General features: G+C 40.0%; 1 protein-coding gene across 30 annotated transcripts in view; it reads right to left on the bottom strand.

Annotated features, from left to right (window-relative positions):
• DTNA (dystrobrevin alpha) overlaps positions 1–27880 on the bottom strand; it is a 355367-nt gene that overhangs the window by 51609 nt on the left and 275878 nt on the right. For 11 of the 30 annotated variants that reach the window (XM_032859621.1, XM_032859622.1, XM_032859623.1 and 8 more), the window contains 9 exons: positions 22611–22765; positions 19429–19534; positions 18016–18182; positions 15202–15326; positions 12803–12811; positions 10422–10505; positions 8614–8703; positions 808–885; positions 150–242 (listed from right to left, as the gene is read on the bottom strand). In XM_032859621.1, coding sequence (XP_032715512.1) covers positions 150–242; positions 808–885; positions 8614–8703; positions 10422–10505; positions 12803–12811; positions 15202–15326; positions 18016–18182; positions 19429–19534; positions 22611–22765 — 907 coding nt within the window. Of the gene's footprint in view, positions 1–149; positions 243–807; positions 886–8613; positions 8704–8758; positions 9066–10421; positions 10506–12802; positions 12812–15201; positions 15327–18015; positions 18183–19428; positions 19535–22610; positions 22766–27880 lie in introns of those variants that run through there. The other 19 variants (XM_032859643.1, XM_032859644.1, XM_032859646.1 and 16 more) reach the window with 9 other exon arrangements.

Consider the following 27880-nt stretch of genomic DNA (forward strand, 5'->3'; position numbering starts at 1 on the left):
AACATCATGAAAGGCGTCTTAACTGAATCAGTTCAAAAATGACTTAGTGACACCTGTGGCATCCATTTGCCCCTTTGCTGAGACTTCTTGACGAGGGATCAGATTGTTACCCTCCGTAGTGACAGTGAAGCAGCCAAACCTGCACTAACCATGATGGGTTGTTCCGGAGCCTGTCGACATACAACCCGATGAGAACATGTTCATCAGCTAGCCTGTCTGCCACATTCAGGCTGTACTGTATCCTGAAACAGGGCAGGAGGAAGAAAGGGTGTTGGTAGGAGAGGCGAACAGAAGTAAGCAGAGTAGGTAGGAATGAGTGGTGATAGAAAAGGCATTTAGAAAACCAAGCAGGTAGAGGAAAAGTTAAGTTATGTTCTATGAAAAATCCAAGCAAAATCCAAGCAACGAAATACACAATTCCATTTCATTAATTAAAAAAAATAAATAAAAATTTCCATTTAGGTAAAGTAGCTTTTAAGAAAACAGATTTGCATTCTTCAAGCCACTAAAGCCACAAAATTCATCTGTACAGTAAACACATTGATTGGGTTGCAAGCAGAGAGTAAATATCCTTGGGAAAATCAAATCTAAAGTTTAGTCGTTTAAAAAAAAAAGAAGTCAGAGAAAGTGAATAACACAGATGTGTCTACACCAATGAACTACGTGGTACTGTTAGTGGGGTTATAATAGAGCTCCTTTTACTAAATCAAAGTTGGTCTTTCAAACGCAAAGCATTTTTGACACAAGAAATCTCCCTTTTTTAGTTTAGTTAATTCAGGCTTACAGTACACTCTGGCTTTAACTTACCCTTTGCCCTTCAGAAAAGCCGGAGCAGCCCTAGCCAGCAGTTTATTCTGCTGTACTTCACTGTCCTTGGGAGGAGAGCTAGTTAATAAGATGGGAAAGCCAAGAAGAGCGTAAACACAGCGATGCATTCAAGAACAGAACTGGCTACAGAAGCTCCCGAGTCTAGATCCAAGCTCCATTTGGACAGTTCTCTTGTTACCCTGAAAGGTTCCAGATGTTTTCAGATTTCCACAGAGTTGAACTAGGAGTAGAAACCTGGCCTGAGAACCATAACTGCAATCACACAAGCATCCATGATCCCTGATTTGACCTCGCTATTTGCTTAAGCAACAGACTGCATATGCCTGAATGTAATGAAAATTCATTCAACATTCATTACAGACTATCATGTCAATGGCCCAATAGTTCACTAAGTGCTGCCAGCCTTTAGATCCCACTTAAAGAATATACTTCTCCAGTCTTCCGTATATTTTCCAACTTTCTGAGTTGAAGAGAGATTTGAAAATTGCCTACAGACTGCGGTCCTATTAGAAGTGCTTTACTACTCCAGGCACAAGTCACCTGACCCTTGCTGAGAAGCTGCGAAGAAAACTTTCAGAGAAATAGAAATATATATTCATATTCCCTGGGTCTACGACTGGTGAACAGAGTCCTATCAATATAGCAAATTCGTATCATTTTAGGTTCATTATGAGGAACACTTATTTAGTAATTTAAATGATAGTTTTAAAAGTTTAAAGTGTGGTTTTATTAAGTGACCAACAGAAATAGAAATAACAATTAATAAAGTATGGCCAACCAAAAGCCATCCAGGATCTACTGAGCATGCTTCTTTGGGAAAAATGGTATTGATCCTTAGTGATACAATTGGACTTTTAATGTGCTTAAAGGGAGGCCTGCTCCTTTGTAGGTTGATAATTTTCCCTCTAAAGCTGGTGGACTGAAAACTATCCTCCCACTCTTTACATGGAGAATACAACAATTAACTGTCTGACTTTGATGACCAAATCTTTAAGTTCTGGGGTTGAAATCACGAGGTGTTACCACAAACTTTCCTAACATTTCAACAGGTTCTAAATGTTATGTATGTATTAAGATGGCTTATAAAGTAGTTAAAATCTCAAAAACTTCGACATGTTTTAAGGATTTACTACAAAGTATCACTCGCTTAGACCATGGAGTACAAAGAAAATACAAACATGAAAACCAGTATCATGTTAGAATTATGCACATCATAACTAGAATTCTTGTTTTATAATTATATATACTAAGAGATTACGGAAGTAGTGAGATCTTTGGCAAACTTAAAATCAAAATTGATTTATAAAGAGAATGTCTAGTAGAGAGTAGCTCTCATGTTTGTTGACTGTATGACTTCACTTAGCTTTGCAGGAATGCACCTATTACTTAAAGAGTACAACTGCACCTAAATGAAACTGACTTTAAAAATGAAATGATTGGGGCGCCTGGGTGGCTCAGTGGGTTAAGCCGCTGCCTTCAGCTCAGGTCATGATCTCAGGGTCCTGGGCTCGAGTCCCACATCGGGCTCTCTGCTCAGCAGGGAGCCTGCTTCCCTCTCTCTCTCTGCCTGCCTCTCTGTCTAATTGTGATCTCTCTGTCAAATAAATAAATAAAATCTTAAAAAAAAATGAAATGATTAGTGTTCAAGGAGAATTCAAGTTCTTGATGAACATAATGAGTTTTTTCCAGCCTACTGATCTTCACCTTTGAAGATGATGAAGCTGCCCATCAGGATGAAATAGCCACCTTAAGCCATCATAGTTGGTATTTTCCTATCATTCCACCAAAGCAGCATTCCAAACCTTGCCTTCCGAAGCCATCCCTCTGTATTCATTATCCGGTAACGACAGTCTCTGATGCCCAATTACCACCCTCCCCAACTTCTCTCTTTTTAACTCAAGATAAATGTACCTACTATATAATTCATTTCAGATCCCTGCAAAACCACTTAAAAAGTGGTGTGAGATTTCAAAAATTCTTCCCTCCAAACTTAACCATTTCCCTGCCTTGTTTTACCCCTTGAAACCCAGAGACTGTGATGGTATTTGATTCCTTAAATCCAAAGCCTAGTGGTTGTGCAGGTACAGCCCCTGATACTGAATGCACAGGAAAGGACTAGCAGAGAAAAGAAACACAAGAGCCTCAACCGGGAGGATGTGTTTGTGACCAGTTATGCCAGAGAAGTCTTACAGGTGGAAGGTGATGTGTCACTTAAGTTTGCTTCTGGGTCACTGGAGGAGACCTGCTGGCTTCAGGAAGGGAACAGAGGCCCAGATTCTCCTTTGGTGGCCTTATTCTTTATCTCCCAATTCTTTGGGCTCCTCTTTCCTTTCCCTACTCCATTTGCCTGTCTTCCCTCTTCTCTTCTTTTTTCTTTCTTCTTCTTCCCAAATCCTTTCCTCCTTCAGAGGGAAGAGGAGCAGACATTCTCTCTGTACACATCTCTTTTCATTTTGTTATCATTTCCTTTGCATTAGCCCTTGCCAATGTTGGTTTGAAGAAATCATTTAAGATCTTTTATGTTCCGTCTGCCTCCCACATGAATTCTTGGGAAAATCAGTTCTTGGAAAATATGGACATTATACTCTCATTTATGAATTTGTAGAACCATACTATTTACTTCATTTAGTTACAGCTCTTAGTATTTAGTGCCAAGAGCATTTCTGACTTTTAGTACTCACTGTCCACATAGTTTCTGGACTTCCTAGAAATAGTCTCAAATTCTTCTCCTCGTCATTTATTTCTGGGAAGCCAAAAATATGACCATGTGTAGAGGAAGCCAAGTTCATGATGAAGACAATAGTGGATCAAAATGAAATAGATCAAGAACTTGCAGAGTTGACATGGGAGGTAGTTTTCACTTAAAACTTGGGTCTATAAAGACTTTTCATGAGAAGTATCTTGACTAGATTTTCTTCTGCAGCTTCCAAGGAGTTCAAAGACAGAAAGCAAAGTGAAAGCCTTTTCTCCCGAGTTCTTGTGAAGATAGTCACAATATGTATGTAGTTCGTTATCATTTCTTCAAAGCAACATACACTCACAATACTTTATAGAATACATTAGATGTTCAAATTTTCACCTGGTAGCTTGGTCATTTGTGTGGAGAAGTTAGGTGGTATTTCCAATTAGTTGCAGGCTTTGGGATCAGGCACATGGGCACCTACATTCTTCCCAAGAAGCGATGCTTCTGGAATGTCTGTGTGCCAGAATGCAACAACGGTTGGCACATAACTCCAGCTGTAGGATCCTCCCCTTCTTCCACGTGCCTTGTTTTAAAATCAAAATGCATTCTTTCTTCTACCCTCTGAACTATTTGGGGTTCCTCTTGACCACCTGTGATCAATTTTTTCTAATCTGAGTCCCAAGAAAAAGCAGGGTCACGATCTCTAAAATTATATGTACACATTTATTTTACTTGTGGGCGCCCCCCCCAGTCCTTGTCATCGTTTAAGTTCATTCTTCTGCACACATACTAACATGAATAGGCGTGGGGACCATCATACCCTGGAGGGGATGACAAGGTAAATTTTGAAGTCTTATGTGTTTGGCTGAAAGAAAAGACATGGGAAATACTCCTTTAGATTTCATTTTTCCTAAAAATTTCTCTATGTTCTCACCAAACCTCTGGAAAAGAGCAACTTTATATAAAGATAAACGTCCTTTTCCCAGATTTTTTTCATACACACACATGCAATGACACAATGGGTTCTGGGATGGTAGAGCAATTTCAAAATGTCTCAGATTTATTGATTTTAAAATTCATCCTTGGTTTTGAAAGGCGACAACTAATGTCATATTTTTTGCTTAAGCGTGAAGATTTTTAGGGTGTTCTAAGGTAGCAAAATCATACACAAATGTTCCCTGGTTTTTGCTGAAACCTGAAATATAGTTTTAAAAGCCGTTCTTGCTTGGCTGTGTTACTATATTAGCTCTGGTCAAATTTTTTTTTCTTTTATTAGACATGAAAATAAAGGATTTAAATAAAAGTTCTGGATGGAGTCTCACAGAGCAACAGTATTATATAAACAAATTATGCAATGTAAAATAATTATTATCACAGTGGCTAAACGGAAAATGATATTTGAATAATGGAAAATTAAAAGCATATTTTCATTTTTACTAATTTTAAATAATTGACAAACGTGTGGTGTTTGAACTGGTAACGGATGACTTGTAAGGTTGGATTCCTTCTTAAGTAACTAACTGTTAATTGTGAATAAAATTTTGCTTCTCATGTAGGTATGTAAACACAAAACACACATATGTGTGTGTATAGCCATACATGTGTGTATACATTCACACTTATGAAAATATGTTCATAATACATATGAACATATTATATGTTCATTCACATATGTCTATATATGTATGTACAATATATTATTTATATATGTCAAAACTTTTTGAACTGCACACTTATTTTAAATAAACTCATTGAATTATATGTCAATTATATCTCAATAAAGCTGTTTTTTATTAAATTGCTTCTCACTATAACTAACACAGGCTAGTACCAAGGTCACTAAACTAATTTAACTAATTTAAAAGCAATAAAAAAAGGTCCACAAGTTGAGATAATTTCTGAAAAAATTCTGCTTTCCTTTCTATTTCTAGTTTTCAATATCTGAGATCTGAAACATAGACTATCTGCCACATGCAAATCAGCAAACCGGCATAAAAAACAGCTCAGTGTTTCAGTGGGAAAATTAGTTGTCATCAATTCAGGCTCACATGAAAGCTGAACCATCTTTTAAGCGGGTACCGTGGAGGAAATAATAAGAATTCTTAGGTCACATTTGATACACTACATTTACTATGTTATTCCCCAGATATCATTAAGCCATGTCACTTACATTTTTGCCAAGAGAGCATCTAGAAAACTTTGCTGGTTACAGGGCATGCACAGAGAAGAACTAAAGTAACTCTAGTAAGAGAATAAAGGTTACTGAGTGAAGAAGAGAGGTGACTGGAGTTTTAATTATGTCCTAATATTTCAGTATAGGAAACAGAATGGAGAGTGAAGACCAGTTTAATTCAGGTTTGAACAAAACTAGCTTATTAGTGGAACTCTGGGGCTACATGGAATAAAGAATTAACTGTAAAGAGTACTTATTTCAAATTTCATGAAATTTCAGACAACATAACCAGAAAGTGTGAAAACAGGGAAGAAATCTTCAGGGTGGTTGATTTATATGTTTATCTATTTTATGATGTTTATTTATAAATTTATCTCTTTTCCTGACAAGAGAGGATGGTTTTTAATCTCAGAAAAAAATTAACCATGGAGAAAATGTTGGTTTTCAGAAGCCAAGGTTTGGTGCCTCAGTTTTATTTCTATTTACTTTTGATTACCAAAGCACCAATGGTTAAAATTTAGTTTGGATGTTTTAAGTCTCATTAAAAATCTGGGTTGTTAGGTAAAGAATCTTTGGGTAAGCAAAATGTTTGAAAAAACTGAAAAAGATTATAATGAATTAGCTTTTTTGTGGTTAAAAACCCAAACCAACCAACCAACCAACCAACCAGTCAACCAATAAAAATCTCATAAATGCTGCTCCAGGGGGAAGAATCAGGATTTGGAGAGTATTTGGGATGAGTGGTGTGCTTTCCCAATGTGTGCTACTGAGTCATATACAGTATTAGCTATTAACCAAATGGCACTGTGACAAACCAGAAAATAGCCCATTAGACAGTGTTCGACACACTCTATGAATCATATGCAATTTTCTGACATTTGGAAGAGTGATAAGATCTGGCTAGATGTTATATATAATAGCCAAAGTGATTCCTTTTGTGACTAGTTACTACTCTAGAGGTTCCATTTATGAAAGTATCTGTGAACCTACAAGAGATGGTTCTAAAATTGGGGGGTAAAAGAAGGTAGCCATTCAAACTTCTGCAATGTCCTTAATGTGGTAGTGAAGACGATGGCCATAATTAAAGAACCTTACTTTACATGGGATAAGACTGCTTCATTTTCTCACATAAATGATGCAAGGATTGTATCAAGATAATTAAGATTTTAGGAAGGGGGTGTGATGCCAGCAAAGATAGCCAATGGGCAGGGGTACCTCACTGAGGGCTGTGAAGGATCCTTGCAGTACTGTTTGTAATGATGATAGCCAATCTTTCATAGGTGTATGTAATGTTGCTGCCACACCATACATGGCCCCTGGAGCTCTTTTCCCAGTAGTAATGAGAGAGTTCCATTACTCCAGCATTTTCTCCCTATAAATTTATGCATTTATAATAATCTGGGTTTAAAGATATGGTCATGATCACAAAAACGAGTGAAGTGAATTAGTCCACGAATTGTGTCCTTTGACCTACACTGTACCTAACAGCACACACAGGCCCGCACACACACGCATGAAGACTTCCGAAGTTTAAGCGTGGGTGCCTTTGAGAATTCCTTCTTTCCTTTCAAGTAAGGGAAAGGTGAATCAAGCACATAACTAGAAATGGAAATAAGAACAGGTCTGCGACAGATGGTGGTGGTAACCAGAGTTATACACTTGTGAATCTGTGTGAGGTAGATTGCTAGGGTGTCAAAGGACTTCAAAGATATACCCCAGTGCCTTCTGAAGATCAAAGTGATATGCTTGTAAAGGATATCACTCAGTCTAGGTGAGTCATGCCCGGAGTCTGTATCGAGGATTCTAGAGCGGTGATTTCAATTCATCCTCATTTTGCTTTATCTTTCCAAGATCTCTCACAACACGAAAGACCCAAAACTCAAGCTAAATAAAGTATCTGTATGCCAAACCTCCCTACTTTCTCAATGCTGCCTTAACACTGATCTTGGCTTGTTGGTTTCAGGCTTCACCTGATTTTTATTTTTAATTTTCAAAAAAGATTTTATTTATTTATTTGAGAGAGAATGAGCAGGGGGAGGGGAGAGAGGAAGAAGCAGACTCTCTGCTGAGCAGAGTGCCCAAGGGGGTCTTGATCTCAGGACCCTGGGATCATGACCTGAGCTGAAGGCAGACGCTTAACTGACTAAGCCACCCAGGAGCCCCGATTTGATCAGATTTTTTAAAAAGGGCCATTGGGTTTGGGCAGGAGCGGAGGGCAGAGCTCTAGGTCATATTTCTTTGGTTCAGTTCCAAATGTAGGAAGAACAGGACCTTTAATTTATGCCTGCTTTTGGCATAATAGGTTTCCATCAACCTTTGTGTATGGACATGGTTAAGAAATAAACAGGGGGTCACCACCAGCATTATCAAGTGACAGAAATTAAGCACTGAGAGCATGAATTGGTTTTGAAATTGTTCCTGTGATAGGAATCAGACTGCCTTCCCTGGGGGGAAAGTAGCCCAGGCCCAGTGAGACAGTAAGGTGTAAATTCTTAAGTCCTTTACCACAATAATGTGGTCCAGCCATGGGACCTTGTCCCGGTCTTACCCTGTTAGTGCTACAGATCAATCACTCCTAGAGGCTCTTTGATTCAAGAATCTACGAAATCACCTTCTGGGGTCTTGCAGACTCTACAAAAGCAGAGACTCCTCCAAAGAAGAAGACCCAGGTTGGTACTTTTCATATGTATGGATCTCATAGATATTGCTACGAGGCTGTGAAGTCACTGACAGAGGCGGAACAGAGAGGGGAAGAGCCGACAAGGCCAGCTCTGGTTGAACTTCTCAATGGAATCTCATGAAGCCCCAGAAGATGTCGCTATCTCTACGGAGACACACTAGAAGAGGATTTAGTGACAGAGTGGGATGGCCGGCAGTCTAGCTATGGCACTACGAGCTACAGTTAGTGTTTCAGAGCAGCGATACTGACCGTGGGCTGTGGTCAAGCTGACTGATGTACAGCTTTATGAGCGAATGCTCCTCAGCCCCAGGGCTGGATGCACTTAGCCCCTCAGGTAACCTGAGGGGTGCAAACAATGAGACCTCGTTAAAACCCTCCACGGACAGAGCAAGGCCCACTCAGAGAGGAAAGATGTTCAGTGTACACAGCTTTATTGAATAGCACCCTTGAAACAGAAATCAGAGGCTAACCTCCATGGTGAGAGATAGCAAGGCTCGCAAACTTGAAACAACATATCTGTGGTTCACAGGGAACATTCCAGAAGGACTGAAAATGGGAAAAAAGGGAAATAATCCTAGTTTGGGTTAATGGGTACCATGCACCCTGGAGAACCAGAACAGCTCAAAGTATAATAGCAATATTTTAGAGGAGAGGAAGCCATGTTATCCATCTAGACGCATCCACCATAAGCACCGTCCGAGCTGAAATGATATAAAACGACCTTCAGTAAGGATGGGGTCTAGCTCTGCTTTGACATTTGCAGAATGCAGGCTCTCCTAATAAAAGCACATCTTTTTCAACGCATGCCAGATCTTCCCTAGTGAGAGATAATGGGCCCGCGTCCCTTCTAGACTTTACGGTAGGAAAGATGGTTGAACTCGCTGGTGGCTTTGTGAAGGAGTGCAAAAAGGAACATACTGAGGGCCAAGACCCTGTCATTTCACCCTGGAGGTTCTGCAGTTCAGTTTTGCCTCTGCATTTCCACTTGTTACGGACTTGCATAATCTATAAGGAGGCAACACCACAAACCACCGCGTCTTATTTATTATGCTAATTACTATTACGGGGAACATCTTCATCTCCTGTTCTTGCTGATGGGCAAATACAGGAACTTAGGGGAAAAAAACATCAGCAGCTTTCTGAGTCTCCTTGTGTGCAAATCCTTACTTGAACGCAGAGAGAAATTGGTATTTCAGAAACCTCTCCGGTGGGGAGCAGACCGATTATGTTCCTTTTACGAAACACGAAGTTGGTTTTTGTTTTGTTTCATTTTGTTTTGTTTTCTGCTGAAAGGCACTGGAAATCTTATGTTCATTACTCACTCCAATTTTCCTTACCTTTGTTTCCGCTTTCCTGTGAGCCTTCTCCGTGTATTTATAAAATAAGTCACTGGTACTTTATTCATGAGATTTGATCAAACAATTTGGAGAGCCTCTTGACCCTGCATATTTATCAAGCTAGCACTAAGAGAAGTATTTGCTTCACCTGTTCTTTGCTCACGTGGGGGTGGATTTTTGTATAAAAATAGGAGACACCTTCTCCTTTTTAAGAAGTTCTTCTTACCATCCCTGAAATCACTTAAATGAAAAACTATACTTCCAAGTTTGGTTGTCAGCCTCTAGCCTCAGGAACTCCAGAGCTCACCAAATTAAAAGATGAGATTTATAAGCTGTTTCAGAATGTACCTAATAATTTCTCATTGCATCTCGAAATTCCAATTCTCTCACTTAAAGGGGCCATTCCAAGTGCTATGAAGGTGACTTTCTCAATGACATGGAATACAGGTGTGTCGATCATAAAACTTAAACACACCCCACATTCTTACTGTGGGGAGATTGTAAATTCAAGTTTCCAGGAATGATATTCATCCCCAAAGCCATCCCAGCCATCGTCAAAAGCATCCAAAGGAATGAAAGTGAAAACCTGTGACAGATACTTACAAACCAGTTCCTAACAATAATCTTCCACACCTGGCTTGCACTGGAATGTTTTTCTTAACACAGAATCAGGGTTATTACCAAGGAGAGGGCTTATTTCATAATAAGATTGGAACTTACCTCCTGGTAATAAAAGGACTTCCTGAGGAGGGGACAGAGTGGGAGAAGAGGGTGTCATTCATGCTGGTTACAGGTCTGGGCGGCCTAAAATGAAGGACAATGTGGGGGGAAAGTTAAAACAAATAGAAGTCACAAGTTAAAAACTATCCACCACCTCTCCAGGAAAGGGGCTGGAATCAACACAGAATTTTATATCTTGCAATGAAATTCTTTAAGTGTTTTGGGAAGTTACATTTCCATAAAAATGTGGAATGTCCAATAAACATTAGGAGGAAAATCTCTGGACACCACAGGCATGTTTATCCATGAGATTTGAGCCTTGATGTTTCCTTGAGTCATATTCTTGAATGGAGCAAGGACTCTGAGGTGGCCTCAGGTCCACTATCTTCTCAAAGGAGAACCTCTAAAAAATTGATGATAAGCACAATCTATATCCTCTCAGAAAGCAGAAGTTCCAGAAACTTCTCCTGTGCTCCACATAACAATGGCTCTTTCTCAAGACATCTGGTCTGGAAGGAGCCAGTTGCAAAATCATATTGAGCCTGAATTGTTCTTGTTCTATGCAAAGATGCAGTCAAGTACACCAGGATTGTTATCTGGATGTTCTACACAATAGGGCACATATGCAAGGCATCTAAACTTCCTTTCATATGATGAGAGAAAGAAAATAGCGTTCAGTATTTCTCAGAACTGTGAATGGCCTTAAAACCCAACTGCATGGGATCTGTCATTTCAAGTTGTATTTTTCATTTTAGCCTGTCATCCTGTTCCTGTCACTAATGTCTTCGTTCAGGCAAAATGATAGAGCTATGACACCTATCTCATCTCCAAGTGGTTTTTAGTCTTCTATTAGGTTCACTGGAATATGTTCCATGAGATGGGATTGAGAGTTCAGAATATGGGTAATGAGGCAGGGCATCATTCCGAGTCAGAGGAAATTTTGTTCTCACTATAGTTCTGTACTGGAGTTTGATGGAGCAGAATTTGTTAACACCAGACATTAATCATGGTAGCCTACAGAATCTGTGTTGGCTTGATCAAGAGACAAAGTTTTAATGGTTTAGTTTCTACCTTAGGGAACCAAAGTTGGTTTTGGATTCCACAATGCAGAGATCCTGAGAAAAAGGTAGACTTGTTTATCCCAGTGTGTTTATGCGACTGGAAATGATGCTATACAGGTTTTAAAAGGTCAGCACAATATGCAAAAATTCATTGAAACTTTTGGTTCCCAATACTTGGTGCTAAACAATGTTCAACGATTTTTACAGACATTATTTGCTGGGGGAGGTGAAAATAGCAGCCTCACTATTTCATCTACTCTAAACATATCAGCTGACATTCTGAAAACTATCTTAGTGTTTTGCATTACTTACGTAGGATGTGTCTTTGACACGTGAGGCTAGTTTAAAACTAATTCTCCCTTGAACACAACACTTTCACCTTGTAGGCAGGATGCGAATTTTATACAAATGTCCTCTGTGAATTTTGAAAAGTTAGGTAGATCAGATATTAAAACAGTGGGAATGAAATAGCTTCCTTTTAACTTTGCAACAAGTTGAAACCATCAACTTGACCAACATTTCTGGGTTTTTTTGAGTCTTTTTAAACTTTCTCATCGTGCTCTAGCTCTAGGAAATGAGAAAACAAGTCGACTTGGAATGCTTTTTAATTAGCCTGGTAAATTTACTCTGTAGAACCTGGTGACTGCCAAGCTGAAATTGCAGTTTCTTAGTAAATGGCTTCCTGTTTAAGGTTCATCATGGAGATGTTGAACTTGGGACACAGAATGACTAATCTTGGCACCAAATGGTGACTTTCAAAGGGACTGAGGTTCTTATTTCCTCCATCATCAAATGGGAAGTTACTTTATCTAATAACTAGGTCACACTGGGAATTTTAAATGTATTGATTCTTGTGAGAAAAGAAATAGCTCCACAACATAAAGTCACACAGATCAACTGCAAAATTTTCTTTCTGGACAAGACCTTCACAGAGAACATTTTTTTTTTTTTTAAGATTTTTATTTATTTATTTGACAGAGGGAAAGAGACAATGACAGAGGGAATACAAGTAGGGGGAGCAGGAGATGGAGAAGCAGGCTTCCCACCGGGCAGGGAGCCCGATTTGGGACTTGATCCCAGGACCTCGGGATAATGACATGACCTGAGCCAAAGGCAGATGCTTAACAACTGAGACACCCAGCTGCCCTCACAGAGGATATTTTTATAAAATTGGCATTCATTTGTGACTAGAAAGTATTCCGTTTAAGACAGAATTAGTTTTAAACTAGTTTGATGTTACTCACTTGTGTTCTGTCTCATAACCACTTAAAATTATGATTACGTCTTTATAAGCACACAGGGGACTACTGAACTACTTACCAAGTGTCACTTTTGGCAGCAAGAAATTGAATGCAATAGAGACTGTTAATCATGGTAAAATTAACAAGAAATACAGCAGCTAAGAGCAAATGCCAAAATACCAAAATGTCACTAAGTGGCCTTACATACTTATGGTAATTCAGAATGGCTACATGAACGGCATATTTTAAAATTAGAAGTCTGAGCTATCCCCATTAAAACAAACAAAAAAACAAACAAAAGAAAAAGACATGGCTATCTGATCAGAACAAAAACATCTGAATAATAAATGAAAGAGAAAAATGTCTAAAACTAAAAATAGGAAAAAATTCTGGTCTAACAGAGATTGGACCCTCTGCACGCAGAATTTCTTGTATGTCATTTCAACGATTAAATGTTTTTCACAGTTTGCATTTTAAAATTAAGACATTCACCCTGAAAAAATATATTATGCGTGAGTACAGACCACTATTTTGGTTTGAGGACTCTTTGGAGAATCTGGTTAAATATATGGAACGTTGCTCAGGAAAAGGCCCATTTTTGTAGAATTTCAAGGGAATCCCGAAACTCTGCGTGGAACTCAAATTGTGTAGAGAGCGCCCTCAGTGAGTTTAGTGAATAGTACGTCAAATCCGATTGCCACTAGACAGGTAAAAATGTGTTTACTCGTTAGCCAGTTAAATACACACACCCACCAGCCAGAGCACGACTGGGTACAGGCCCTGGGCTATGTAGTGCCGCAGTGTGCCTGACCACGAACTTGACTTTTATTTCACTGTCTCATTTCCTAATTTTGTCTCCAAGTGGGAGGAAGCATCCTAATTCTGTGCTGCTGCAAAACTCTCGGGGTTGGCTGTTCACATCCTCGCTCTAGTTTCCTCACACCCGTCAGCTCTGACTGAACGTGGCTCTCTGGGCTGAAACTCCCAGCGGTGCTGGTAGGAAGTGACTGCACAGCAGAGCTCGGAGAGACGCTCTCCGTTACTTTGCTCATTTATTAGCAACATACGGATTGTCTCGGGCGGGGTGGGGGGATGGCAGGGAGGGGACCTTAATAAGAACAGCTCGTATGAGGTCGTTTTCTGCAAGCCACTGGCCCTCTGGGATACTCCCCAGATTTATTTATCCCTGGTTTAAGACTTATTTTTAGGATCAAAACTTCCAAAAATAAGTTAGTCACATTCTCCAGAATTGGCTTACATTCGTTTTTTGGATGCTTAGCCCATGCCAGCAACGTAAGCCTCCAGGCTGTGTGTATTGCCGAAGGCAGTAAACCCTCTGTGTACACTTGGGAGCAAACCAAGATGAGCCCCGTGGTATGTATACAAAGCCATAGACATGACACAGCACAAATCATTGGATGGCATTTGCTTAGGTCCACCAGAGGAAAGAGTGACCGCTTCCATAAAGGTCTCTGAGCCATCATGGAGCCTCTGACGGATCATGTTCTGAACTTCCTGACGCACGAACTTTGTACTGGGGAGTTTCCCATACTGACAGGTCTGACCAGCCGCCTCTTGATGTCAACATGCAAACCGAGGCCCTGAGTGTGGCTGGTCCTGCTGAACTGTGCGACACAAAAAGTGGTTTGTGTGGAGGGGGGAGCCACCTTTTCTAGAATCTTTCCGATGGTACCTGCAATGACGTAATTCCTAACTGGGCATGGAAGCAGATGGTGAGCTTGCCAAGATAATATCCAGGAAGAAATACTTCTTCTCCCTCAGCCTCCCCTGTTATCTGGCCACCCAGGCCTGAGAGAGGCTCCAGGGCCTGAGGCTTCTGGAAGGTGGAAGGAATGCGCGGGAGCACTGTTTCTGCACATATCTCCCTCTGTCCACCAAACTCACGTAGACTTTGGAGAAAGAATTTTTTAAAGTCTGTTTTTGGATGTTCTGAGGAATTTTACCACCAACTTCCCCTTTCCACATTCCCATGTATGGGCCATGATTCTTCTAAAGTTGTGCAGTTTAGGATAAGACAACAACGATTTTTAGATTTGTTGATATCTTTAAGACGACTGGCTTTGCAGATAAATGAAACAAGGAGCTTTTATATTTGGGACTCAAAGCACAAGTGATATTAAGGTACAGTGTGCTTTAAAATTTTCTCATTATGGTTAATTTCATTGATTGTTACTGTCCAGTAAAACCTCTACTAACAACTGTATTTTATAATGATGCTTTTTGAATATTTTCTACCTGTAGGTGAATAACGTTAGCATAGCATTCTTTACTTGTACATCAAGACAGAAGTACTGTTTACCCCTACAATAAAAGATTATAATCCTATTATTACTCTCTTTTTTACAAATTAAAATTTAAAACTTGGTCCCTAGCAATTGATAAGAAGTTGCCTTTGTATGGACGTGAACATGCATAAATGAAGAAAAATGTCTTCCTCTGGAAGGCAGAGATACTCACACAATGTGGGCCAAGTTGAGTGGCTTCTCAGGCTGGTCAGGGAACATGGGGTGCAAGGGCTCACGGCTGGAAGCGCAGCTCAGAGACTTGCTTAATGCATTAGTTAGCTTCTTAGCAGGGGATTTCTGGAAAGAAGAAGAAAGGTAGAAGTGATAAGAACTAACATTGATGTTACATTCTCAGAGATGATTTGTTTTCATAATAGATATTCATTCATTCACTCATTCATTTCTTCATTGATTTATCCATGAAATCTTCAACTACCTACTACTCTAAGGGAATTTGCTCCGTGCTGAAACTAAAGTTCTGGGACAATCCACCAGAGTACCTGCCTCCTGCTGTTTTGTGTCAGCAAATGCTGTGATGAGTGGAAGCAGTCATTGTGCATGGGACATCTGAGCTGGGACTGAAAGGACCAGCAGGAGTCCTTCTGATAGTAACTCAGGGAACCGGGAAGGTCATTCCAGATGGAGGAAGAAGAAACCCCATTCTGGAGAGGAAAGTAGAAGACAGACCCTTGAAGTCCTGCACTGCCACATCAAGGACCACGGTCTTTATCTCAAACTCAGAGCAAGACAATGAAGACTTTATACCATAGAGGTGACAGGAGCAGATGTGATTCTAGAAGGATTACTCCTGCTTAAGAGCAGAAAACAATATGGGAGGAGACAGGAGTGGAAGTAAGAAGGTGAGCAGAAGGTTTCACAGGCATCCGGGTGCAAGATGTATTGGGCATGGCTGGATCCATCCAGTTGAAAGGGAAACTTCAATCAGGGATTTTGGAGTTTAATATTCATGTTCTTTCCAGAGAGAGCATCATGTTATCTCTTTTTCATTTAGACGAGTGGGATGTAGATCTTAAAATTTCACAGCCACTTCTATCAAAAATAATCTACCTCATATAATAAATCTTTACAGCAGCTTTTCCTTTCCACGAGAAGTCACTTACCATTTTGTCACTTGCTTTTATGCAGAGAGCCCATAATTGGCAATACAATGAAGCGACTTTTGTCCTCATGATCTAAAAGCTTAAGTGATAGAAGCGTTGTTCAAGAAGTTCCTCTTTGGCTTTTGTTAGGACATATAATTCTTAGAATACCTAAAACACAGCCACTGCAACGGCTTTTCACCCCCATAAACACTGCAGCCTCTTTATCCCCTTGACGGGTCTGATCCTACTTGTAAAGACGTTGTCCTGCCATATAACCATATAATTCTGAGTCCACAATCTCTAAGAAAGAGGCGCCTAAACTGACTTTAGCATTGACATAAAACAATCATTAAAAATGCTTAGTCTTCAAACACTAACCCTCCAGAATGCGAGATAGAACAAGTTTGAAAATTGGTAGTATATCGACCATAAGAAAATAGAAAACGTTTTCTCCTATCTTCTGTACTAAACAGTGTTTCATGATCTGTGCTGGTATATCCATGCTCAGCATGTGACATAACCACCAGTGATAGGAGGCATCTGCTCTGGCCCAAAGCCCTTAGTATACGACACCTTAGTGAAAAACTGGTACTCAAATTCAGAGTCTGAACGATGCTGAAAAATTAAAATATTTACACTGAATGCTGGTTCCCAATAATCATTCCTAGAAAGAACGTTCTGATTTAAAATGCATTTTCTGGGAACACCTGGATGTTAAGTGTCTGCCTTTGGCTCGGGTCATGATCCCAGGTTCCTAGGATTGAGTCCTGCATCAGGATCTCTGCTCAGTGGGGAGTCTGCTTCTCTCTCTCTCTTTGCTGCTCCCCCTGCTTGTGCTCTCTCTCTCCCTCCCTCTCTGATGAATAAATAAATAAAATTTATTTTATAAATAAATAAATAAATATATTATATATCTATAATACATAATAAAATAAATTATAATTATTTATAAATAAATAAAAATTTATTTATTTAAAAAATAAAATAAAATGCATCCCTTTAAAAAAAAAGAATAACTTACTCTTTAACTAAAGGGTATGTGTTAATTGAAATGCATAAAATCTAGGAAAAAACTCATAATAAAAAGTTTGCACTTTCTTGTGTAAGAACTACTCCAAGAGCGGTTGGCAGGTTTGATGATACAGCCCACAAACCCCAATCCATACACAGGGCAGTACTTTCACAGAAGCACAGGAACAACCTCAGGGGACCTGATCTTTGAGCGACTGAGACCTAGATCAGCAAACTAAACCGCTTGAACCCCAAGCTCACCCAGTTGGATTCCTCCCACACATGCATCACGTGGACAGACTCTCACAGGTCACCTCTGGCAAGCCGGTCACTCACAGTTTACGCAAGGATGATCTGCTCATAGAGACTACCTCCCTGCCTCCAAAAAGGGAAACTGAACAGCACTCGGAGCCCACAGGCTCACACATCTTTCCTTTTACGAGCTCTAGCCATGCACTTAACGGAGCTCCAGAATCTGAGAGCCAAGGAACTAATGATAATTTTTAAGAAATTCCCACACCCAAAACAAAACAAAACTCGCAGAGAACCTTAACTTACTGTGAAAATGAGATTATGTCCCAAAGTTGCTAGTTCGGTTGTTATCTAAGCCAGTACTGAGCTGTCTGCGTCCCAAGAAGTAACAGAGTGTGAGTCCTCCTAAACTTTAAGTCCTAGAACACGACACTGGCTTCAGATGCCGCAATGAAGATGACCCAGTAAGGTGGGGGTGGGGTGGAGGGAGAGGGGAAGGAAGGCGTGCTAGAGCAGAAGTTAGGTTTGCCTCTTGATTGTCCCGCCATCTTTTCTGGTCCCTTGCATTCTGAGTGACGCTCACACATACGAGGGTAAGTGTTGCCTGGACCTTGCCTTACCCATGAGGTGTACTCTTTCATTTGGTGCTGGTTGCTATGGGAACCGCCAGCATGTCCCCTCCAGAAGCAGTCCTGACAGAGCTGGTAATTGTGACACTGTTGGCATCGGTAGCGGAATCCCATCATACTCTCACTGTGGCAGTAGGAACATTCAACCGGATGGAAGACTACGGGGGAAAGAAATGGAGAAAAAAAAAAGAGAAAATAAAAGTCTGAGCCAGAATAAGGAAAAATGCAGCCAAACAGGGACTGTGTTTTTCTGCTGTGTGCCATGATTTCAGAGGCTAGTCATTTCTGGCTGAGAGGGGAATTATGTTTATTCCTGGACTCTCACCACCCTGTTCATGCATGTGTGTGGAGGTGGAGGAAATGAAAGGGGATGGAGAATAGGTTTTCTTTTAACCACAAATTTCTCTCTCCACTTCCAGCTCTTACACTATGAGAATATAAATTACCTAAACTGACTCGTCTTTCCCCCAAACTGCTCCCTGTCTCCAGGAGACCAGCACAGCTCCCTAGAAGACTCAGAGGCACAACAGATGAACACAACTGACTGTCCACTGGGTGGAGAGCAAATGTTAGAGAAGTGGAAAACGGGGAGAAAAAAGAAAGGGAAATGAGGGAGAGTATGAAAACTGGATAAGAGAACTGAATTATTTCGTTTAAAAAAATGGAGTGGCTGATGGTCTTCTTTCATGACTGACATTACCTCCATTTAACAATTTTTTCTTTCTTTCCTGAGAGACAGATGGACAGAGCCCAAAGATATGTGTAAATGATGTGAATGCACTTCTAATTCAGATAGTTTGAGGGACACTGAACTCTCTGTGACAGACAATTGGAATTATAAAGCAGGCAAGGTAAAATACTTGAGATTTGAAGCTAACAAATAACCAAATCCAAGTAATTGTCTACACGTTATGAGCTAAAGATATTAAACAGCAACAATTCTTGCCTTTGGTCAAGCTACTCTTTATGTAACCACAATCATTGAAAGCTCCATTCAGAACATATGACTGAAGATTAGCAAGTTACCATAATCTAATTTTTCCCTCTATCTCCTCTGCCTATTCTTGGCCGAGTGCCTAGGAATAGTCAATGCCATGTACACCAATATTGGAAGTTCAGACCTAAAAATAAACCTGGAAAATGTCATATTCTTTATGGAGATTCTTCTCCCGCTACAGCAAGACTACAGCCCCATGTGACTTGTAGCTGAGAGACACATGGTGAGATTTAATAAGCGTATGGAATCGACAGTCCTAATTTTGCAGTGGACCTCTAAGGCCTTACTGATCAAGGAGAAAGTTTCTTTCAAAACTCAAGAATTACTGAATGACCTTTGTTTAATAACTGTAGACTTGACAGCCTGCTAATTCTAAAAACTGCCATAGCTCAGGAGTAACTACTCACCATTTTCCACATTCGCCAGACGATGCAGAAGGGGCAGCCAGACCAGACACTGGGGGGGAGGGTCAGACATGAGAGTGTCCAAGAACCCATTTAAGGTGACTTTTTTCTGCATCAAAAAACCCACAAAAATTTAGAACCATTTGAAATGAAAGACACAAGACATTCAATGAACCTCTAACATATCAAGAAACAGAATATATTCTGATAGCTGGAGAACCAGTTCTGAACTTAAACCCTTTGATTTCTTTTGACACTTCCGCACACATAGGACTGGGTTATCTCCGTTGAGGCTGAGTCCATATTGCCAGAAGGAGAGCAACAGTTCTGGGAGGGGTGCTTTTGTGTATGAGGGACATATCAAAGTGATGAGGAAAGATGAAGGGTAGACTTGCTCTGTAAAATTTGACCCAACTGTGGGTCATAGCACATGCCACAATTCCCGGAGCAGGTGGTCTTCCCCATCTGTAGAACAATGTCCCTTTCAAACTCCCTCCACTCCCCTAAGTCCTACATACTTCATGGTTAATATGAATGGTTCTGCGATACAAGATCAGCAGGGAGTCCTGTTAGGAGGCAGCGATCCTTCGCTGTGAGGAGAGAACCATCTATATTTTTGAAAATCCTTTTTCTCTTTATAGATCTTTCCTCTTAATTCAGTCTGCATCTGTTCTCACTATCCTGGTCCTTTTCAATGCAGAAAAGGAATGTATTATAAGTTTCTTTCAAAATGACAAAAAATAAGAAGTTATAGGAGTACAAGATAGTATAATAGGATGAATGATAACAAAAGACATGTTTATATGCAAAAATCACTATTTTGGAAATTTTGAATTATAATATCAGGTGGATGGGGTAGTTTTTTTTTTGTTTTGTTTTGTTTTTAAATTTTTATTTTAACTCCTGTATAGTTAACCTACAGCGCTATATTAGTTTCAGGTGTACAGTATAGTGATTCAACAATTCTATACATTACTCAGTGCTTATCGAGATGGGTGCACTCTTAATCCGCATCCCCTCATCAACTCCCCCCGCTATCCATCTGTTTGTTCTCCACAAAAGAGCCCAAATAACTAAAGCAATTTTGGGAAAAACAAAAACAAAAACAAAAAACGAAAAACAAAAAAACAAAGCTGGATTCTAGATTTCAAGATATACTACAAATTGTAGTAATCAAAACAGTATTGTACTGGCACAAAAACAGATTAATGGAACAGAATAGACAGCCAGAGAATAGTTTCATATCTTTAGACAAGAAATCAGTAGTGAAGAGTTTTAGTATCTTTTCAAGGCACCTATGTTAACACTAATCCTTGTCATTCACTCACAAGATATTTTGGTTTGCTTCAATTAACCTTTTTTTATCAGCAGATATTTATAATTTTAGCCTTTCCTCGTAATACTAAATAGCTTAAGTTTTATAGGATTGATAGCAACATTATTATTAAAATATATTTTATGTAAAGTATAAGTAATGAGACAACATTTTTGAAAAAGCCACCACAATTTGTAGCATCTAAAATAATTCTGTCTTTCCAAAAATCACTTGGAATGGCTTGTACTTTTTCCAATGAAGCAATGCAAACAAATTTAAAGTGTCATCATTCAAACTGCTGTGATAGTTTATGAAGGACAAAAATAAACTGGTCTTATTATTTTTATTTGTGTTGCTTCTTTTTATACTTCAAATGATCTTCTCCATTTTGATCATTCATCATACTGGCTAAAAATCACTTCTGACAATTCCCAAAAATGTTATTACGATTTTGACATATATAAATTTCTCATCGTTGAGGATATATAAAAATTTATATAATAGGACAGTCTACAAGATATTTCAAAAGGACTTTTGAGCGGCAATAACATCATATATATAATTCTTATTGAACATGTAGGTCCTAGGAAAATAGAAAGATAGTCATCAAGAGAGTCAAAAGCAAAAAACAAACTACTGGGACTACACAAAAATAAAAAGCTTTTGCACAGCGAAGAAAACCATCAACAATTGTACAAATGTACAACAAACCCAGAGGTAGGGAGACCAGCGTGGAGGTTAACACAATAGGCCAGGCAACAGATGAGGATGAGGAAAGAGATCAGAGAGACATTTAGAAGGGGAAGACAGCAGGGATTGAGGACTGATGAGAACTGCGGGTTGAGGAAGTTGTCTGGAAGGAGTCCAAGGTGAATGGAACCATTCTGACGTGACCAACTCAAAGGACAAGTATAAAGAGGAGTGTGCTTTGGCTGGGGACAGAGATGAGGGACCTAAGCTGGCTGGGGGAGGGGGAGGGGTCAGAAAGGCCTTCTGGATGAGACAACATGGAGTATCTCCAACCATCCCATCTCTTATTAGTTGTATGGATACCATTATGATTCTACAACAATCCATGACCCATAGGGATGTCTAAGGCACTTCGACCTCATAGGTCACAAGGAAACAGACTGATGAAGTTACTAGGTGGGCAGTTAAATGCAGCTTTTCAGGGGCTCCTATGCACTGATTTCTTAAGTAAGGGAGCCTTTTAGAGGATATTCTTGGTTAGTATGAATTTTTAAAAAATTTCGAGCAAAACCTTCAATTTCTGGGTTTGTAAATTATCACTGAGCTGTGCTGGAGAATGGTGCCGGACATGGAGACTTTGTACATGACTGGGCAGATGCAAACATGGAAAGCCCCAAGAACTCAATAGCTTCTCTGGGCCAACTTGTACCACCCCCACTTAAAATATGTCACTCTGAACCCCTAATGTATCACGTCAGGGGGATCTTAGCCAGCTGTGTTTGTCATACATTTGGCATATGCTATATGATTCTTTTCTTGCTTCCTTTGCTGCACATTGGTGAAACTTGGCACTGGCTCAGACTTGTGTTTCATGTGAGGCTGAGTGACAGTTCAGCTCTTTTGATAGGGCAGTGATAATGACCGCAATAATACCAAGGGTGGAAGTTCGTTGTAAGGATTAAATTAGACAATGCAAGAAAAGAGCTTAGCATGGTACTTGGCTCATGGTCAGGAAGTACCACCAATTATTATTTTCTAGGTAAGCTGATTTGAGTTACTGGCTCGGAGGTCATTTGTCAGAGGCTGGGAGATACTACAGGTTATCACGAAGAGGAGTTTAACTGGCGACTTGATGTAACATACCGAAGGACAACCTAAGAGACATTTCCTTTTTTCCTACCTGTTGAGAGAAACAGGACCTTGCTGACTGCTCTGTGTAACCGAATGAAGGGCCTTCAAAAACGGCTGTGGGTAGTTTGAGAACTTCCCGGAGGAATTGATCATATCGTCCATAAACCATCACCCCGCTGGAGTCAGAAATCATGGAGAAAATATCTGATGGAAGGAAAAGGAAAGATATTTACTCATCCCATGAATATATTCTCCACCGTTTCAGTGAGATGTATCTGCTGCAAATAACAAAAACTGTAGCAGAATAAGTAATTTTTTTTATGAAAGAGTAACACAGAAGTTAATTGTTATGCTGAAATATTCCTGGCATAGTGTTGCCTTTGGTGTCTTTTTGTTGCTGATTCTGAAACATAGCATTAATTTGGGTAAAATTAGCATATTTTGATAAGACAGCATCCCATTTTTATTTTGAGGTCAGTTATAAGCTCAGACACCACTCAATGGAAGGAATTTTTAAATATGTGAGGGATATGCCGATCTCACTGAAACACACAAAAACATTTGCCGTAACATTGGGGTGTGTATGTATCTAGCTAGCTAACTATTTTCTCATCTATATCACCACCAAGACCTTTGAGTTTTGTTTTAAGATATTGAAAAATGAAAGACACAATGGGGATAAGGATGTAATGAAATCACCTGATTAACTTCCCACAGAAGCAGAAAAACTTTCTATAAATCATGGTGTTCCAGGTTTACAGGGAAGAGTCTTTTGACTCACATAGTCGAGGGGGAGCCTGGCCTTGGGGAAGATCAATGAGGTAAAGTCGGAGTCCTGGGCAGAGTCTGTGTCTTCATTGAACCCCTGTCCTTCAGGTTCTGCCACTATGGGCACTTAGTGAATATTAATGGCATAATTTCTCAAGGTACTTTATAATTCCTCTGTGGAAGTCACTATGGGAATGAAAGCAAATGCTATCATAGTTTGTCACCAGGCTAGATTGTAACTAGGCCAGCACAGCTGTTGGGATAAACTGTTGTAAATTCAATGTGTTGCCTCTGTTCATTTTGGGCTTAATGTCTCAAGGTCAAAATGCAATCTGGGGACATGGTTTTTACACTGCAGTCAGATGGTAAGCCTATTACAGGCTTTACCTGGATTATGTTTTGAGGATGTGAACTGACTCTCATTGCCTTCAAATACTCCATTTATAAAGAATTTCTACTGTGTTTCGAATTGTTTATCAATTATGAGGCTAAAGAAATTTTACCTAAGCTACAAAGTTAATGTTGTTCTCATCCACCTTCACAATTTTATCTCTTATGTTTATCTCTTTATCTCTTATGAATTCATTATAAGTGGTCAAAAAAAATAAGAAAAAAGTTGCTAACAGCAAAAAAACTCTTATGCAATCCTACATATATAGAAATGCAAGAATTCCAATAAAAACGGAAAAAAGGAAACCCAGGTAAAGGAAATGAACTTTCTTATCAGAGCTGCCATCTCGTGTGTTTTTAGGTAGGCTGGTCAACTATAATTGGGTCATCCTGATGCTCTTCAAGCCAGGAATTTTCTAAGCCAGGACACATTTTGAAAAGTAGCCTAGGTCTTTCAAATCTCCCACGGAAAGAATTTAGACAACAGCTGTAACTAGAGCAAAAGCTGAAGGAGTAGCAACACTGACCTTTCACAAACTTGAAGCTCATATTAAACTTGTTTGTGTTGATGAAGCTTTGCGAAGCAAGAGCCAAACTAGGGCTAGGTCACTGGGATCAAAGGGAAGGGGCTGTTAATGGCCACTCTGGTTTTTCAAAAGAAATGAAGGACTCTGAGGAAGCGATCAAAATGATGTTTGCACCTTAGTTCTGGGCTCTCATGTTATATAACAACATATATATGCACATATGGCTATGACAATATACATATACACATATGTAATATGCTAATAATATGTAATATATGTGTATGTAATAAAATAGAAGGTATTTCAAAGATTAAATTAGTCAACAGACAAAAAGCATACAGATATAAAGGACACAGACTAGTGCTTGACACTTAGTACACAGTACAGAAATGTGAGCTGTTTTTACTACTAATTTCATGTCACATTTTTTTCCATTATTTACTTTAGACGCTTAGGCTTTGCCTCCCCCATGGGATTGCTCTGTAATGTTACCAATCATACTCGAAATCACCTCTGTATTTCCGACGGCACCATACAAAGAGAGATACTTTAGAAGAATTTATATTCACTGATTCATTCATTTTAAATTAACTTAACACATACAAAATGTATAAAACTGTGCTAAGCAATGACTACACAGAAAATCCAGGACATAGTTCTTTTTTACTTATTTTTTTAAAGGAATTAAAACGAAATTTTATATGAAAATAACATCAAACTTAACAAAATAATTGCAGGAATAAGAGTACTCTAAAGAACACTCACACACAACCTTTATCCAGATTCATCTATGAACCCTTTATTCTATTTACTTTATCATTCTATCTATCATCTATCTAAATATCTATCTATCATCTGTCTATGTCTGTCTGTATGTATATATGTGGGGGCAAACATACAATTTTTTTCTGAATTGAGACTAATTTGCATATATCATGGCCTTAACCTCTGAACGCAGCCAGTGTGTCTTCCCTAAGAGTAAGTGTATATCCTCTGATGAGATTACAGCAAGGGGCAGCAAACTTTTTTCTGTAAAGGGCCCGATAATGGTATTTTGGGTTTTGTGGACCACATATGGTCTCTGTCCACACTCATCTTTGTACTTCATACAACCTTCAGAATGTGGAAGTTAGTCTCCTCTCACAGGCCATAGCTTGTTTACCCTGGGTTTCAGGGTAGTTAACCACTTTGGTATATTTAACATTGATACATCGATCTTATCTAATATTATCTGACCTCTTGGTCATATTCCAATTTTGTGAACTGGTCAGAAATAGGACATAGTTCTTGACCTCTGGGCGGTCCCAGTACCCTTGAGGGTACAGAGACGTGCTTACAGACTGCGTCCTATGACACTGTAAGTCCTCCGAGGTGGTGTGACTACTGGAACAGGAGCGTGCACGGGCTGCAGCAGGAACGTGAACAGAGGGCTTCCAGAGTGAGGGAAGATTTCCTTACCGAAGTGACTTCTAGGTCTTCCTAGGTTACAGAGGGGACTTCTAGGCCAAGCGTAAAGGACAGTTAGGGGCTAGTCAGGCTTTAAGACACAGAATCAGGGTGTGTGCACGGGCACGCTCAAGCATGATGCACTCAAGGCTCTTCAAGGAGTTCATTGTTCCAGGGGCCCTGGGTGCCCACGAGGGCATGGTGGGAGACGAGGTAGCGATCTGAAGAGCTTTAGGCCTCTACTAAGGCGCTTAAATGGTGTCCAGAAGATGTTTTGGGAGATGCTAAAGATTTAAGGCAGGCCAGGGAGTTAGAAATATTACCCCGGGGGGTAGGTGTGGAGACAGAACAACCAGTTCAGTTATGGAAACCCAACAAATCCCTGGTGTTGGTCACAAGGCTATTCTTGTCAACCAGCCTTCCCCAAACGTTTTAGCATAGCATGTGATATTCCAGGCCAGCAGCACTGTTTTCAAAATTTTTTAGGATCCTTAGGACCGTCTGGGAGCCCCAGGGAAGAATTATAAACAGGTGTCCCAACTCATTACAGCAACAGCTTATAAGTGGACCAAGAACGATTTGACACAAACACGGTGTTTGATTAGGTCAGTCTCTGTTTAGGTCGCCGTGTCCTCTGACTGCAGGGGCAGCCTCACACTTGAGGCTGCTGTGGTTACAGACATGAAGAGCCTGCATATTGGTTCCTGGCGGCCCCGAGGGCTGGAAATTGTGGTGCAACATGGAGTTGTTGTCCCTTTTCATTCATTTTAAAGCAGTTGGAAAAAATTTAGTTTAATATCTTCTATCTTCCACTTTTTGCCTTCTAAAGTTCTTAATTTATTTTCAGCAATGACTCTTGCCCTGCCCTCTCCCACATGAAGGGGGTACTTGGAACAAACTAAATACCTCTCATCCTTATGCATGAAAACAGGAAAATTGCCAAAGGAGCACAGCTGGCATATTGGCTTAACGTGAATTAGAACTGAAAGAAGGGAAAACAAAACCCTCAAATACTGAGAAATTCCATATCCTTTCATTTTACTTTTTCTTAGTACAAAAGCAATGTGGAAAATCATGACTTTGCCTGTTTTATCAGCAAGAGCAGCCAGCAAAAGAAGACCAGAGAAAACCCTCACAATCCCACTCCTCAAGAGTCAGCCTCTGCTGTCTGTGGGCAGATTGGCCCATATTTGTGTATGCAGCTAATAATTATCACTGAAGCCAGAAATATTGGTGACTGAATATATTTATTTTTGACTAACTAACATTTTGGAGAAGTTCTTCCAACCAAAGTGCTTTCAGTTAAATTGTGTTTGTCAAATTGCTCCCAAACAACTTACCAGGAAACCACGAAAACCACCTTCTTGGGATTCAGTAACAAAGAGTGACTCCTCAGCAGGGCAGCTGGGGCTACATTAAGCTGTGATTCGGATCCACTCCACTGTGAGAGGGCAATGTCATAACTCTCATGATCACATGATCTGTTTTTGGTGCTCTTTAGAATTTGTGACACTGAAACTGATTTCTGCAGACTGAAGAACACAGTCTACTTCCAGTGAGACTCGTGTTGGTCAACTTCTTTCACCGCACTGATGAGGGTTTACTTTGGCTACTAGGTAGCAAGCATGCTTTGCTCATCGAGGGTGGGGTGAAGAGAAAACACACTAGGGGTGACCTTGTTGGTTCTGAATTCCTGGACATGCAAGAGATCTGGCAGGGTTTTGACTGCTGGTAAAGTTCTGCTCAGAACCTTAGTTATCTTGAGCTTTCTAACTCTGCAGACATGGTTCTGTGCTGACCTAACAACCATTCTGTTGGTCTTTACGGGCCCCAAAATTCTTCCTGGGCTAAGAAGGGAAAGCAGTGTGCCATTTCCCAGCCCAGCAGGTGGGAGTGGGTTCCTCCATGACTATCATGGGCATTCCTTTTTTGTTACCAATGACTGATGCAGTCTTGGGCAATGACACTTACTGGCTGGGGGCCTCTGGAGTGAGATGTGACTCCCGAGATTGCCACACCACTTCTCCCAGGAGAGAGAGAAAATCTGATACCAATGAAGCCTGAATGGAAAGATGGAAAGCACCGTCATCCTTGATGGCACGGAATTATCCTGGTTCATGAAAGGCTTCAAGGACCCCCGGGAAGGTCAGAAAACTGGTTCTCTCGGTTTTCCTGAAATTTGTTTTAA

Source organism: Lontra canadensis, unplaced genomic scaffold, assembly GCF_010015895.1.
Source record: "Lontra canadensis isolate GAN:19392208 unplaced genomic scaffold, GSC_riverotter_1.0 scaffold17, whole genome shotgun sequence".
Taxonomy (NCBI): Eukaryota; Metazoa; Chordata; class Mammalia; order Carnivora; family Mustelidae; genus Lontra; species Lontra canadensis.